We start from the raw sequence: 15,520 nt of genomic DNA on the forward strand, positions 1-15,520 counted from the left end.
TTACGAACTATCACGTAGATGACATGTGTCAATGCAGTACATATAGGGAACGTAATATATATGATATATATATATATATATAAATATATATATATATATATATATATATATATATATATATATATATATATATATATATATATATATATATATATATATATATATATATATATATATATATATATATATATATACAATTTTTTTTTAAATCGGGAAATTAATTTGATAATTCATCCACTTCATATAAAAATAACTGTTATTAAACTTTTGGCAGAATATTTTTATTTTCTACTGGACAGTCATTATGTTACCCAAAATACAGACAGTAACTGCCTGTGATTATCAGTTGCAATAGAAATCATTTACTTATATAACAGAGACATGTGTTTCATATTACAGGTCATTATGATACGACTACCACAGTACTATTGCTTTGTTTTTGACATTACCTCCATTTATAGCCACATATTTGCCACCATTTTATTACATAAATATTCTAATACAAAAGTAACTACAGTACTTGAGTCAAGTTAGTTAAGCCACAGATCTGAGGCATTCAGTGATCTGTTGCCTCATAGTCGATACCTGTGACTATTGATTGCTTATGGGCTGATGATCTTGTTCCCCTGACGCAGAGCAATGAAGACCTAAGTAGAAAATTGGATTGTCGACATCTCAACCAGGCTGCAACGTAGCTTCTGGGCTGCTGCTTTATGTCAGATAACACCTCGGCCAGTCTTGTGTAGAAGCATCTTGCACTTGGTCCCATCCTGCCAGATGTTATGAACACCAGAGGAGTGAAACTGCCCTGATCTAAATTCTAAATTCTCTTCACTATGCCCTGTTCTTGCCATTCTAGTTCCTCTTGTGTGCAGCCTCGAGAGACAGGTTACGGTGACATGCGGCCATGGGGTCAAATATACTGATATTAAAAGAGGCTTGCTGTTCCCATGTCTAGAATCTTCGAGCACTGACGTCCACACAGGCTTCATTGGATGTGTTAGAAGTCCTGTGATCGAGGTTCTCACCGTCCAATGGAAGGAGGGTTGGCTTAACTGTGACATAGTGACAGATTTCCTTCAACATATTCACTGTTAGATCTCTTACTTCTTCATGCCCCATGCATATGAAGCCCCCCCTTTTTGCACACCATAGCGTGGGCGATATCGTAGGATGAGCCACACATGCATTAGGTGGGCATACCTTCTACCGGCCTACCGTACCTTAGAGCAATGGCATCAGTAACGTTGATAGCCAGTTTGAGGCGCCCACCTCCTACAGTAAACCTACTGTTTTCTTCAAGGTCACTGAAAGTTGTTGCATTAGTTGTTGAAGTTTCTCACTTTGGGTGTGCTGTCGTTCTGTGTAATTTGTGTGTATCCACCTTGTTTGATGCATTCTGAGCTGCTATGTGCTCAGTGAGGACTACTGTGAGCTTGACAAGGGTTCTGATGTTCAGTGGCAGTAAGCTCCTCATGATTGGTAATTTTCATTCCTCCCTTTCTCGGTGTGAGTGCATGGAGTGACATTTCTGCTGGGATTAGGCTGTTGCTTTTCACTTGTATTAAAATAAAAGCAACCCTAATTGCTTCTTCCAGAGGGTGGAGGAGGGGTCCGATATCGGGGATAGTACATATTAGGTAGTTTCAGTGATGCTCAACTCCGTGGGTGAATGCTGCAAATGCCGCATGTGGCTCGGTTTTAACAAGATTAGGCAGAGATTGGATTTCCTTTACCCACTCGTTAACCTTTCTCATCACGTACTGGGCCTTGAAATCATTCATGCCGATTACCGTGCCATCCTTTGTTATTTTGACCTTACTTCTTTTGAACGAACGCCTCTATAGCCTGGTCATGGTATTATGACTTCACAATGAGGAAGGACTTGCTGGCTTTTGGGTGGTACCCTATTTGTGGACCACATGATGCTACCAGGTCGCATGCTATTTGATGCCCTCCACTTTTCCTGCTCCCATAAGGTCATCAACCTCTACCACTTCCTTGACCTCGGGTGTTTCATAGTTTATTGTATGTTGGATCACAGACAGGCCCAGTGCCATGGCAACAGGGTTCCCCTACGTTGTTCCCTCAGTTGACTGTATGATGATATCTCCTCTTAGGGCATTGAAACTTGTCATATAAAGATCTGTTGGGTTCCTGTAGATGTTTTCAACATAAATTGTAAATCTTGGGCACTTTATCTTGGTGTTGTACAGTGTAATCTTGTGATTGATTGTTGAAAGCATTGGTGGTGTCTACCAGGAGTACAGCCTCACAATCACGCTGCTCAAATATATCTTTCTTCTTTTGCTTTTTTCTTCACCACTGATAAGCTCGTTAGCCGCTTGGGTGGTCGGTCATGTCTGTAACCCACTGTTGACAAGTACTGGGAATGCACTGACTCCTGAATGTATCTGTATGGCGTGAATGACAGCTTAACCCCCATCCTTTATTAATGAGGATTATCCCACCTGGGTATGGGTCACTGACCCACATCGGTGTCTGGGGGCGAAAATATACGTAATAATAATAATAATACAAGTTTAAAAAACAAAAAAATTACTGCATAATAAAAGTAATAATAATAATACTGTAGAACCATAAATAAAATATTATATATATTTTTTTAATCAAGAGTGAGAAACGATATACATTATGCATGTTGTGTTGTCAAAGTAAGAGAAACAATTGAGACCCCGCAATTGTGTGTAAATGAGGCAGAAAGTCAGATCATCAACCTGGGACTTGGTCACATATGGCAGCAGGGTCTACCATTAGACAACACATTATGCTTCCAATATCTTCCCAGGCGGTAGTACCTCCCTGTTTGGTAGCTGCTTGGTGGCCAGTACTTACATACAAGTTCCCTGCTGCTGCCTTGACATCGTCATTGATCACCTCTATTATGCATTTTCCAATGATCTGCCTCAGCACTTCCCACACCGCTGTAGGCCTACATCCTGGATTTTGTCCAAGGGGATGAGGCGGCTGGCCATTCAACCTTGTAGGTGATGGCGGCAAACTGTTGCCACCTTTATTGCAAGAGTATTGGTGGTGTTGCAGAAATCATTTGCTGCATCACCAAACTTGTTAATCCTGAGAATGACTCTCCACACTTCTGCATCCAGGCTTGGTGGTCCTGTCCCCTCCCTGTGTCTTCAATGCTTTTCACTACACCATCCCTCCTGTTATTTTCTCCAACATAATGGCATTTGGAGGGGCATAGTCACCCTGGAACCTGATACCTTCCTCTTCCTACCACTACTACTAATACTTTTACTACTGCTGCTACTACTATTTTTTTTTTTTTTAAACTTGGCCTCCAGCCTCCCCCAATAGCCACACCTTCGCCACCATTTTATTACCTTAAAATTAACTATCCTAATTCATAAGAGTAGCTATCCTAGCTGTGTTGAGTTCGGTGAGCCGCAGATCTATGCGGCATTCAGTGACTGTTGCCTCATTGTCTATGTCTGCAACTGTTGTCGGCTTTGGGGCCGATGCTCTCATTCCCCTGAGGCAAAGCAATGCAGACCTTAGCAGAGAGAAGGACAGTCAGCATCTCAACCAGGCTGTAACATAACTTCAGGGCTGCTGCTTCTGTTCAGATAACACCTCCGCGAGTCTGGCGTTGAAGCATCTTGCACTTGGTCTCATCCCGCCAGAGGTTGTGAACACAAGAGGAGTGAAGCTGCCTTGATCAACATTCTGAGTTATCTCTCCATATGCCCTAATCTTGTCTTTCTGGTTCCTCCTATGTGCAGCATTGAGACCTAGGTTGCGGTAACATGCGGCCATGGGATAAAAAAATCCTTATGTCAAAGAAGGCTCTCTGTCCCCATGTCCAGAATCCTCGACCACTGCCGTCCACACGGGCTAAGTTGGATGTGTTTGAAGTCCTGTGACTTAGGTTCTCACCATGCAATGGATGGAGGGACGGTTCTACCATGACGTCGTGGCAGATTTCCCTCAATTGATTTGCTGTTAGATCCCTTACTTTGTCATGTCTCAAACATACGAAGCCCCTTTTCTTGCACACCATGGCGGGGTTAACGACATAAAATGAGCCACACGCATTAGGAGGGCAAACCTTTTACAGTGGTCCCTCGGTTAACGAGCACAATCCGTTCCAGCAGGTTGCTCGTTAACCGAAGAACTCGTTAACCGAAACCATTGTTTCAATGGGTTTTTGGGTAATTGGTTCCAGCTCACCGAAAATTGCCTAAATTCAACAAAAAAGGTAGAAAAGTACACTTACTTTGAGGTGTGTATGTACAAGGCTCCTGGATGATGATGATGATGATGATGGGAATTAAAATGGGGGTGGAGGAGAAGGGAGAAGAGAAGGCATTGGGGTGGAAGAGAAGTCACCCCATGGCACCATTTCACCCATAAAATTTTAGTTCTCTTGGTGTAATTCAAGATTATTTTCTTTAAATCAACACTGCACTGCATTATATATTGTCAATATGTAAAATAAATTTCAAAATGACCAATAATTTGCTTGGAAACACAGAAAAAAAGCGTTTAGTTGAAGAGAGTCTGAAGTAAGATGTTACCTCCACTGAAAACAGAGAGAGACTAATGCCTGTCTGGTGTGTTAACAGGCTGGATGGCACGCCAGAAACTAGTTTCTTTATCTTCACTTATGTTCAATAATTGTTAAAATGACTAAAAAAGTTAATATTAAACTTTTAAAATTATTGAATAGTATAAACTTCTTGATATTAACTAAAATAGTAAGGAATTTAAGCCCTAAAACCGATTACTGTATTGGCGGACTAATACTACAGCTGGTGGACCGCCAAATGCAAGCGAAAACATGTTGAAGTCGGCTCGTAAGAAACTCGTTAATTGAGGGATTGCTCATTAACCGAAGTTAAGAATCTTATGGAAGGTAAATCGTTAACCGAAATCTCGTTAACCGAGGGATCACTGTACTGGCCTACTGTACCTTAGAGCATTGGCATCTGTAAATTCTTGTTTATTAAGGATGAAGCCTTTTGCCCTTATCGGTAACGTAGTTAACCAGTTTGAGGCGCCCACCTCCTGCGCTATAGCTAATTTTCTTTTCACGTTCTCTGGCACTTGGTGCAACAGTTGTTGCAGTTCATCACTTTGGGTGTGCTGCAGCTCTGCCATAATGAACCACCGAATCTTGTTTCATTCGTTGGTATCCACCTGACTTGCTGTATTCTGATCTATTCTGTGCTCAGTGAGAGCTGCCATGAGTTTGACAGAGTTCTCATGTTCTGTACGGGCAGCTCCACTGGATTAGTCAATCCCATTCCTCCTAGTCTCGGTGGTAGTGCAAGGAGTGACCTTTCTGCTGGGGTTAAGTGAGGGTTTTTCAATAGTGTTGGGATGAAAGCGACATTGATGGCTTCTTCCAGAGGGCGGAGGAGGGGTCCGACATCAGTGATAGTGCGCATCAGGTAGTTCCAGCGATGCTCGACTCCATGAGTGAATGCCGCAAGAGCCGCATGTGGCTCTGTTTTAGCAATATCAGACAGAGCTTGGATTTCCTTAACTCACTCATTCACCTTTCCCATTATGTACTCGGTCTTGAAGTCTTTCTTGCCAATTTCTATGCCTAGGTGTCTTTGGCCATCCTTTGTTATTTTGACCTCACTTCCACTGAACACCTCCATTACCCATTCATAGTGTTCTGGCTTCATAATGAGGAAGGACTTGCTGGCGTTTGGGTGGTACCCTATTTGTGGACCTCGTGATGTTACCAGGTCCCACCACTTTTTGATGTCGTCCACTTGTCCTGCTCCTGTTAGGTTGTTTCATATTTTATTGTATGTTGGAGCACAGACAGGCCTAGTGCGCACATTGCCATGGCGACAGGGTTCCCCTGCGTTGTTCCCTCAGTTGACTGTGCTATATGGTGGTATCTCCTCTTAGGGCCTTGAAGCTTGTTATAAAGAGGTCTGATGGGTTCCTATAGGTGTTTTCAACATACATTGCAAAGCTTGGACACTTGATCTTGATGTTGTACTACTACTGCTACTAATAATAATGATACAGTAACAATAATAATAATAATAATTATTATTATTATTATTGTTATTATTATTATTAATATTATTATTATTAATAATATTAATATTAATATTAATATTAATATTAATATTAATAATAATAATATTATTATTATTATTGTTATTATTATTATTATTATTATTATTATTATTATTATTATTATTATTATTATTATTATTATTTTTATCTTTATTTTTATTTTTATTATTATTATTTATTTATGTTTATTACTGCAAGATCCAGGAACCAAGCAAAGTCAGAGTGTAGAAAGTGTGAAAAGGAGTTCCAGAGGCTGGTTGTAAGCAAGGTCAATTCAAACCCGAAGGCATTTTACCGTTATGCAAAGTTGAAATAAAAATCTCGAGTAGGAGTATCAGACCTGAGGCTTGAAGATAGTTACGCAGATTCTGACCAGGATTAAGCTGAGGCATTGAACAGTTTCTTTTCCTCAGTGTTCACAAGAGAGGATGCAAACAATCTTCCTGCATTTGAGGACAGACTGTTCGACACAGCACTGACCCACATTGTGTTCACAGAAGAGGTTATAAGAAATACTGTCAAAGCTAAAGGTTCATAAGAGTCCCGACCCTGACATGATGCATCCCAGAGAGCTAAGAGAGTTGTGCAACTAGCTTGCTGAGCCCCTGAAGATCCTGTTCTGTAAATGACTGGATGAACATAAGATTGGCAGTGATTGGAAAATGGCTTATGTGAGTCCTACTTTCAAGAAGGGCGATAGTCATTCCACGAACAATATGTAAAGTATTTGAGAGAATTATAAGAGATGCCGTGATGGAACATCTACTACGAAACAACCTTGTAAAGGATTGCCAACACGGTTTTATGCCGGGGCGCTCCTGCTTAACACAATTACTCAAGGTACTGGATGTTTGGACCCCAATTCTGGAGCAGGGCGGTAATATCAACAATATATACCTCGACCTTGCCAAGACTTTCGACAACGTACCGTATGAAAGGCTGAAAATTAAACTGGAAGGGTATGGGATTTAGGGAAATGTCCTAGCGTGGATTGGAGACTCTCTCCATGACCGCAAGCAGTGTGTGGTGATTAATGACTCAAAATTATCGTGTGTACCTGTCACAAGAAGAGTACCACAAGGCTCGTTGTTTGTTTGCTTCATAAATGACGTGCCTGTAGCTGTACACTCCTCCATGCATTTGTTTGTGGATGATGCCAAGTTATTTAGGGACATTAAAAACCAAGCAGACTGTGAAGAGCTGCAGAAGGATCTCTGTGAACTTCAGAATGGTCGAGGAAATGGCTGCCAAGATTCAATGTCACGAAGTGTAAGAAGCTGCACCTGGGACGTACCAATGGTAAGGAGGCTGCATTAATTGAGACTGAATGTGAAAAGGACCTAAGTGTGTATGATGACAATGAACTGAAGTTCTTGGGCCATTGTGAGAAGAAGGTGAATCGGGCAACTAAATTATTAGGTCTTATAAGAAGGTCGTTCAGATATCTAGATGGTCCGTCCCTCGTAACGATCTTCAAGAGTGAGGTGCTTCCCCGTTTGGTCCCCTAGATATGCCAGGGACTTTCAGTTGATTGAAAATGTCCAAAGGAGGGCCACCAGACTGGTGACAGCACTTCGGCACCTCAGCTACCCTGAGAGATTAGAGTGCCTACAGTTGCCTAGCTTATACTACAGACAGGCAAGGGGCGATCTAATTGAGGTGTATAAACATCTTAAAGGGCACTACTCAGTCGAGTGTCCTTACCTGGAGCTGGCGGACGCTCACCCCACAAGGGGTCACAGCTCAAGATTGAAGAAGTCACAAGTCCAGAAAACTGTGAAGACAAAATTTTCGGAGTGAGAGTTGTGAACTCTTGGAACAATCTGCCAGAGTGTTGTGAGGGCACCGAGTGTGAGCTCTTTCAAGACCAGACTTGACCAACACTGGAGCAGCTTCAGGTACATTTAGGAGCTGGTGGATGCCCAGTACTTGCCAACAGTGCGTAACAGAGCCGTGACCGATTGCCCAAGCGGCTAATGAGCTGATCAGAGGTGAAGAGGATATTAGTAAAAAGTACTACTACTACTACTGCTACAGTACTACCACATTAATAATAATAATTGGTGCTACTATAGTCTACTCTAAATTTAAGTCAGGTTAGATTAGGTTAGACTAAAGATGCCTTTGTAGACGGCACGCTATAGTAGACATTGCAGACCTACTGTGTACGGGGTTTTTGTTTATGCGTTTGGTCATTTACGTGGTGCCTTGCCAGAATGAAAATGTTTTAATTACGCGGTAAATTTGGTCATTTACGCGGCCAGCGGCTGGAGAGGTGCAGACTGCCGCGCCATTTTTTACCCACGCGGTTCATTCTTGACCATACGCGGGAAGCGGCGCGGTGAGTGGTGCGCATTAGGCCGCTCTTACGTTATCGCTGACGTCATATGACGTATCGGACTGTGATTGGGCCACGCATCCTTACCACCCACGCATTCCCTTCACCGCTAGCTGTGATTGGTCTAATGTAACATGACGTGCCCTGTCACCAGAGGGTAGAGGTCGCTGACCTAGCCGGGCCTGTCTCATTGTTCCCGGTCCACGTACAGGTATACAGTTCTCTCTTGTGCCCGCTATTCCCCTCACAATGGCTTCCGCAGGACCCCTACCACCCGAGAAAAACCTTGAATTACCTGGACCAAGCCATAAGAACATAAGAAAATAAGGAGTCCTGCAATAGGCCGGTTGGCCTGTGCATGGCAGCTCCTGTCGAGAGTTACTACCACTCTCTATCATCCATGAATCTATCCAGCCTCCCTTTGAAACTTTCCAGCGTTCTAGCACTTACTACAAAGTTGCTAAGCTTGTTCCACTCATCCACCACCCTATTTGTAAACGAGTTCCTTCCTATCTCCCTCCTAAACCTAAACTTATCCAACTTGAATCCATAAACTTATCCAACTTGAATCCATGATAATGTGAAGGAAATCATCGAGTTGGGGGAGAAAATTAAGCTCATCCTTGACAACGACCCAGACAAGCGTCAGTATGAAGTGTCTAATAACCATCTGACGAAATTTATGGAGCCGTATATCCAGATCTATCTCGACAGCATCAATGTTAGTCATCAACGTAGTATTGAGGACTTCTTCGCCCGCAACCCACCACAACCACAGCCAGCCCAAGTCAGTGATAGTGATATTGACAGTGAGGATAGGGACTTTGAGAGGTTTGTCTGGGAGGCCCTGCAAACCCCTGAGAGTAGTGAAAGTGATTCACCGGAGGGCAACTAATCTGCCCTCTGCCTCGGAACCAGCCGCCATCCACGTGTGCCGACCCAGCTTTTCTACTAACGTAAGTGTTAAAAAACCTAATATTATTTATATTTCTCTTAATTACTAATTGTGTGTGCATACCATCAAAAAATTAAGATGTTATTTTGACTACAACATACGTATTGTGTCTGAAAATGTAGAGTTTGGGGGTCGGCCCAGTCTCTATTTCAATCACATATGTTCTGTTATTTCATTTACGCGTTTCTTCTTTTACGCGGACCTCCACGGGTTCAATTGACCGCGTAAATGAAGACTCAACTGTACTTCTCCAACGCCAGGGCACGATGGATGTGAGAATGATCAGTATGGGACGAGTCATCTCGGAATGGTTTCAGATTCTTCTTTTATTTTTCAGATTTTATTGTGACTGTTTATAGTGTTGGGGAAGTTTTTGGTGAGAGTGTAGCTAGACAGTTCAGGTACAGGTATACAGCAATGGTAAACAGTTAGACAATTTAACGAAAGATAGACAATAAAAATATTATAGACTTATTTCTAGTTGGGTCCTTTGACATTGTGACAGTTACAGTACTGGAGTGTAGGTGTTTTCATCCATTTAAATTATTAGGAATTTGTTTTTATATATACAACAGTTACAATTATGAGTGTTTGTATAGATTGGTTTAAATTAAGGTGTTACAGTTTATGAAAGATAAATTTAATTTGTTTAGATATTTTAATGAAAATTGGTTAAAATTTCAGACATTTATATGGGTTAATGTGAACACTGAATCTGTATTACCTGTATATTAGCTTGGTTGTTTGTATACATAGCAGGTGCATAGTAGCTGCTGTGTGTTGCTTTGTACAGACACTGAGTAGTATATGATCTGTGACTCTGTTTAAATTAATTATCTCGGTTATTTTTGTCCTGACAGACCTGCCTTCTGCCTCGGCATCAGACGGCCTCATCAAACGACTTCTGGCGCTTCATTTCATACTTATCGTCTTTGTGCACCTCCTGCGGTAGAGGCCCTCCTACAGTAGAGGCCCTCCTACAGTAGAGGCCCTCCTACAGTAGAGGCCCTCCTACAGTAGAGGCCCTCCTACAGTAGAGGACCTCCTACAGTAGAGGCCCTCCTACAGTAGAGGCCCTCCTGTGGTGGACGCCCTCCTGTGGTGGACGCCCTCCTACAGTACGGGCCCTCCTGCGGTAGAGGCCCTCCTACAGTTGAGGCCCTCCTGTGGTGCACGCCCTCCTACAGTAGGGGCCCTCCTGCGGTAGAGGCCCTCCTACTGTAGACGCCCTCCTGTGGTGGTGGCCCTCTTGTGGCTAAATTAGACGTTGTGGACAAGTTAGTGATGGAAGGTTTAAGTAACTAAGATATACATGAGAAAAAAGTTTTATTTGTGATAAATGAAATTTGTGAACAATTATGAAGTATTTTACAAAGTTACTTTTGTTACAATGGTAGTATTTATTTTATTCCATAAGCATCCTCATATTTCTTGAAATTAAGAGGAAAGGAAATTACTGGTTCAGTGTCTGCCATTGTTTTATTTAGGAAATACAGAACTGATTTGCTTTCTTTTAATTGGTAATAAGTCTTAAAATGACCGAGTGAATGGGACAATGGAAGTTAAAGATATTAGACTAAGTGTTTAACATTTTACTATGATACAAAATATCTTCACTGTAAGAAGTGTATATATTTCCATTACTTTTAAGTGAGTAATAAGTCTGATAATATTTTCAAGGAAACTTCATAATGTTGGTTTTAAACCAAAGGCCACAAGAAGTCTTTTTCTTTGCCAAATGGAAAAATTTGTGTCTATTATTTGTGAAATTATCTATAATTTGTGATAAGTTCTATGTGATTATTTTAACACACTGCTCAGCATTTCATTGCTGCATGTGGACCAATTCTCTACATACATAATTTCTCTTAATAGAGATGAAGCCATGTATCACACAATGTGTTCTGTATAGATAACCCCACAGATACTTGCTACACAGTTAACTATGATTGTGGCTTATTTGAGATTATATTTTTCTCTAATGATATATGTATATTTGGTTGGATTATGAAGGACTGTAGTTGATCTCTTTCTTTTGTATCAAGTCTGGGTAATATGTCCAGAGTAGCAATAAATATTCCTTTTTTTAATTTACGTTTTCTGGTGTAATTAATGTTTGAGTCCAGTTTAATATCAGGACGGTAAAGTTTTTAATTTTTTTTTTGGTTCATTTGGTTGTGAGACGATCTTGAAGTGAACACACACATAATATACTGAAGACTTCATCATGGACAGGAAGCAAAGGTCTTATTCTGTTGCTGTACTGTACTGTCATGATAAAAATTCACTTTTATAGTTAAGTAACACTACAGATAAATAAAAATACACTGTACTGTAGTTTGGGGTTGACAGCCTTCATTGATCAATGGAAGTATTAGTTGTCACTCTGGTTGATAATTTACTTGGCTTATGGGCACAAGTATTATTTTAAAGTTCAATCTCATTTTTCAGCAGATTTCTAAACTGCAAAACATCCAAGTTCCCATAAAAGTGTCTGAATGTTATCTCAGTTAGTCAGGAAAATATACAAGGCCTCATATAAATTTCATAAACAACTTTGGGTATTCTCATAATTTTGAGACTAGAGCATTTTTCTTTTTCATTTTATATTTAAATTAATAATTATGATTTTCAAACTGTCGATACATATTTTTAGAATCAATTTATTACCCCCATTACTCTTAAATATAATAAGTTATTGGGTTTTGCATAAACAATTATGATTTGTTCTAAATTAGCATAAAGCTACATGTGTGTAGAGTTGTGGCTGCTGCTGTGCTTCCCTGTAATGCCAAACTGGGGTGTTACCAAGTCTGTCCCATGTAAATATTGTAGCTGATCCACCTAACATAACTTTACCTATGGATATTTTTATGAATTGTGCAGCACTAATATTCAATCTGCACTTCAGTCACAAGTTTTGCCATGATAAATCACGTTTATGAAAGAAATCACCATCTTTGAGTCTATTCAATTTTATTCAGCGCTTTATCTGAGAAATAATTAATAATTCATAATTTAAATAGTGTTTCAGTCTGTGATCCCATAGTTTAAATACCCTGATTAATTATCTTAACAACTTCTTTCATATATCAGAGGATTAATTACTATTAAGAGGTTCATGCATATTAAAGTGTTTCAGTGCTGCACATTATCTCAATACTGTAGCTTTTCAGAACAGATTACTGCTGAACAAGGCCTCACATGGCCAGTCAGGAAATGTGATGTGTTATCTTACTGGTGCTGTTCACCAATAGGCAGGTCCTAAGCAATTATCAGAGAGAGATAGTGGCTTAGGACCTACTGTACGCAACTGTGTCCAGAAACACCACTGCTGTACTAGTTCTTCATTATAAAATGCCATGTGGTTTGACCATCGGAGTGTACGTATATGAGTTTGTGCAGCGGCCACTGTCGGATGTTCCTCTTCTCGCACGTATGCCCTATAGAAGGCTATTGATGCAATATATGAAGGGTTAGACCTTAGATCTGGTCTCTAGTTAAAGATACCTCTGTATACTGTACAGTATTGTATTCATATGTATCCCATACATTATGCATCACAATGATAGATAGCCTTTAAACTTGTGTTGAAATGTGTTAATTGTTAATTTTCATTAACTCTTGGCCAGTTGGCTACTGCAGAATACTGTTAAAACATTTGGCTGTGTCAAGTACTGCAGATGGAATAACTACAGTATTGTTTTACTAAGAGATGTATGTGCAAAAATTAAGGTTTTCTCAAAGCATTTATAGTGGAGCAGAAACAGAAGTTGGGACATTACCATTTGTGTAGTGAATGAAATTATCAGGAATTGTTGTAATTTTCTTGGTTAAAAGTTTTAATTTAAGTTATTATCAGACAAGTTATACTGTATTGTAGAGAAGAAAACAATACAATAGTTCCGTACTTTATGTGGCAAGACAACATAAACACTCCCGTGGTTAATAACAAAAATAAATGCTTGTACATGTAAATAGTTTTTTTTGTACTGTACACTTGACATAGCTCCCTTGAGATTAATTGTAGTTGAAAGGTTTGATTCACTCAGTAGCTAATTAAGTGGCATATAGCTGTACTCTATATATATATATATATATATATATATATATATATATATATATATATATATATATATATATATATATATATATATATATATATATATATATATATATATATATATATATATATATATATATATATATATATATATATATATATATATATATATGCACTCCTGTGTATGTGTGCATGCATGCATGTGTGTTTGTGTGCTTGTTTGTGTACAGTATATGCACACATTCTTGTGTGTGTGTGTGTATGTGTGTGTGTGTGTGTGCATGCCTGTGCACACATGCATCCTTGTTTGTGTTTAAATGTTAGGAGTGACTAAATTTCTTGCCCTATTTCATGTTTTCTTACAAAGTACAGTACCTGTACTTTACAAATACAGTATATGTGTTATTCTGCTGAAGTCTATGTGGAGCCAACATGTAGCCTGACACATGGAAGAACTTGAACCAGCCGTCAGACATCTAACTACAGTTTGGCTGCTTTATATATATAATATATATATATATATATATATATATATATATATATATATATATATATTTTGTTTTTTCTTTTTTCTTTTTACCAATTTTGTCCTTATTTGAAAAACATTTATTATTTCCACAAACTTGAAAACTATTATTTTTTTTCCTCATACAGCCTGTTTGTCACTTTGGTTATACAGTGACCAGAGGTTGCCTAGTGATTTAAACCTTCACCTCGTAAACCAAAGAGATTAATTTTAATATGATAGGCTTTTAAGTTACTAATTTGTACTGTGTATTTGCTGTAGTCCATACCTATGGGCATTGGGATGATGTATCAGTCAGCTAGTCAGTCAATAAACTCAGACTATACCTGGTGTGCTCTCCTTCCTCCCTATGTGTTATGGCATCTTATGAAGAGTTAACATATCTAAGGTTCATTTCAGTAGCTCTTTCATCAGGCAGCTCGGGTATTCCCTATGTGATTTTATCCAAATATCTGTACCACCGTTCATGTACAACAACTCCTCACTATTGACTTCCTGTCATCTTCAATTTATTCTCTTCCTAATTCCTATTCTATTGGGTATAATTTCACTATTGGATGAGTGGTATACCCTATTGGTTGAGTGGTGTACCCTGTTGGATGAGTGGTGTACCCTTTTGGATGAGTGGTGTACCCTATTGGATGAGTGGTGTACCATGTTGGATGAGTGGTGTACCATGTTGGATGAGTGGCATACCCTATTGGATGAGTGGTGTACCATGTTGGATGAGTGGTGTACCCTGATCTGATCTTTTAACTAACCACTTAACAGGTGCATCTGCCCCTGTACTGTAATTCAACAATCTGTTCCAAGTGCTAATGTAGTCAGGGTGTCTTATCAGAGGTAAGAGCAACACTGCTACTGGTATGTTTCTCTTAAGGCCTAATAAATATTCATTTGTTCACGCTTTCCATATTACAGTTGAAACAGTGGAATGACTATGGAATATTGTAGGACAGGAAAGTTCATCTTCTGTAACAATTTTTGGTGGGGGAGTTCATAATGTACGACCTCTCAGTAGGTGTAAACGTGTAGTAACTCCAGCAACATAGGCATCGGTCTATCATTAACTGATGCTTCAATTTCAAGTAGAAGTGTAGTCAATTCTTCCAGGGTGAAAGAGTTCTACCAAGAACTTTCTTTAATCCTAATTTAATGATCTCAGTGGCACATGCCAGATAGCTCCAGATTTAGGACCACCTGTTGGTATAAAACTCCCTTTATCACTTATAAGTAACTGGAAATCCCCGTATGCTTTGTAAACATCAAAGGGCTGTAGAAATGCATCTACAGGTACAGTTAAATTATGTACTATTTCTAAGTGGATCACTCTACTCACTGCACAAGTAAAGACCACGAGGTAGACCTTTATAGTAATAGCATTAATATCGTCCACGCCAGCAACTTGGAAAGGATCCACCAGTTGTACCCTAAACTTAGGCAGAAGAAAATCTTTAACCTATTGGTAGCTCCTTCCTTGTATCTCTGTACATATTATAAACCTCCCTGAAGTACTGTACCCCACTGAGTAGAGTATATGGAAGCAATATG

General features: G+C 39.6%; 1 protein-coding gene across 1 annotated transcript in view; it reads left to right on the forward strand.

Annotated features, from left to right (window-relative positions):
* Nucleotides 1-13,379, forward strand: part of LOC121874667 (kin of IRRE-like protein 3) — a gene marked incomplete in the record, with an annotated part of 46,660 nt that extends 33,281 nt beyond the window's left edge. Inside the window, 1 exon segment of the mRNA XM_042378899.1 lies at nucleotides 10,241-13,379. Coding sequence (XP_042234833.1) covers nucleotides 10,241-10,332 — 92 coding nt within the window.
* Nucleotides 13,380-15,520: the final 2,141 nt, after the last annotated feature.

Source organism: Homarus americanus, unplaced genomic scaffold (genome assembly GCF_018991925.1).
Source record: "Homarus americanus isolate GMGI-L3 unplaced genomic scaffold, GMGI_Hamer_2.0 scaffold11841, whole genome shotgun sequence".
NCBI lineage: Eukaryota > Metazoa > Arthropoda > Malacostraca > Decapoda > Nephropidae > Homarus > Homarus americanus.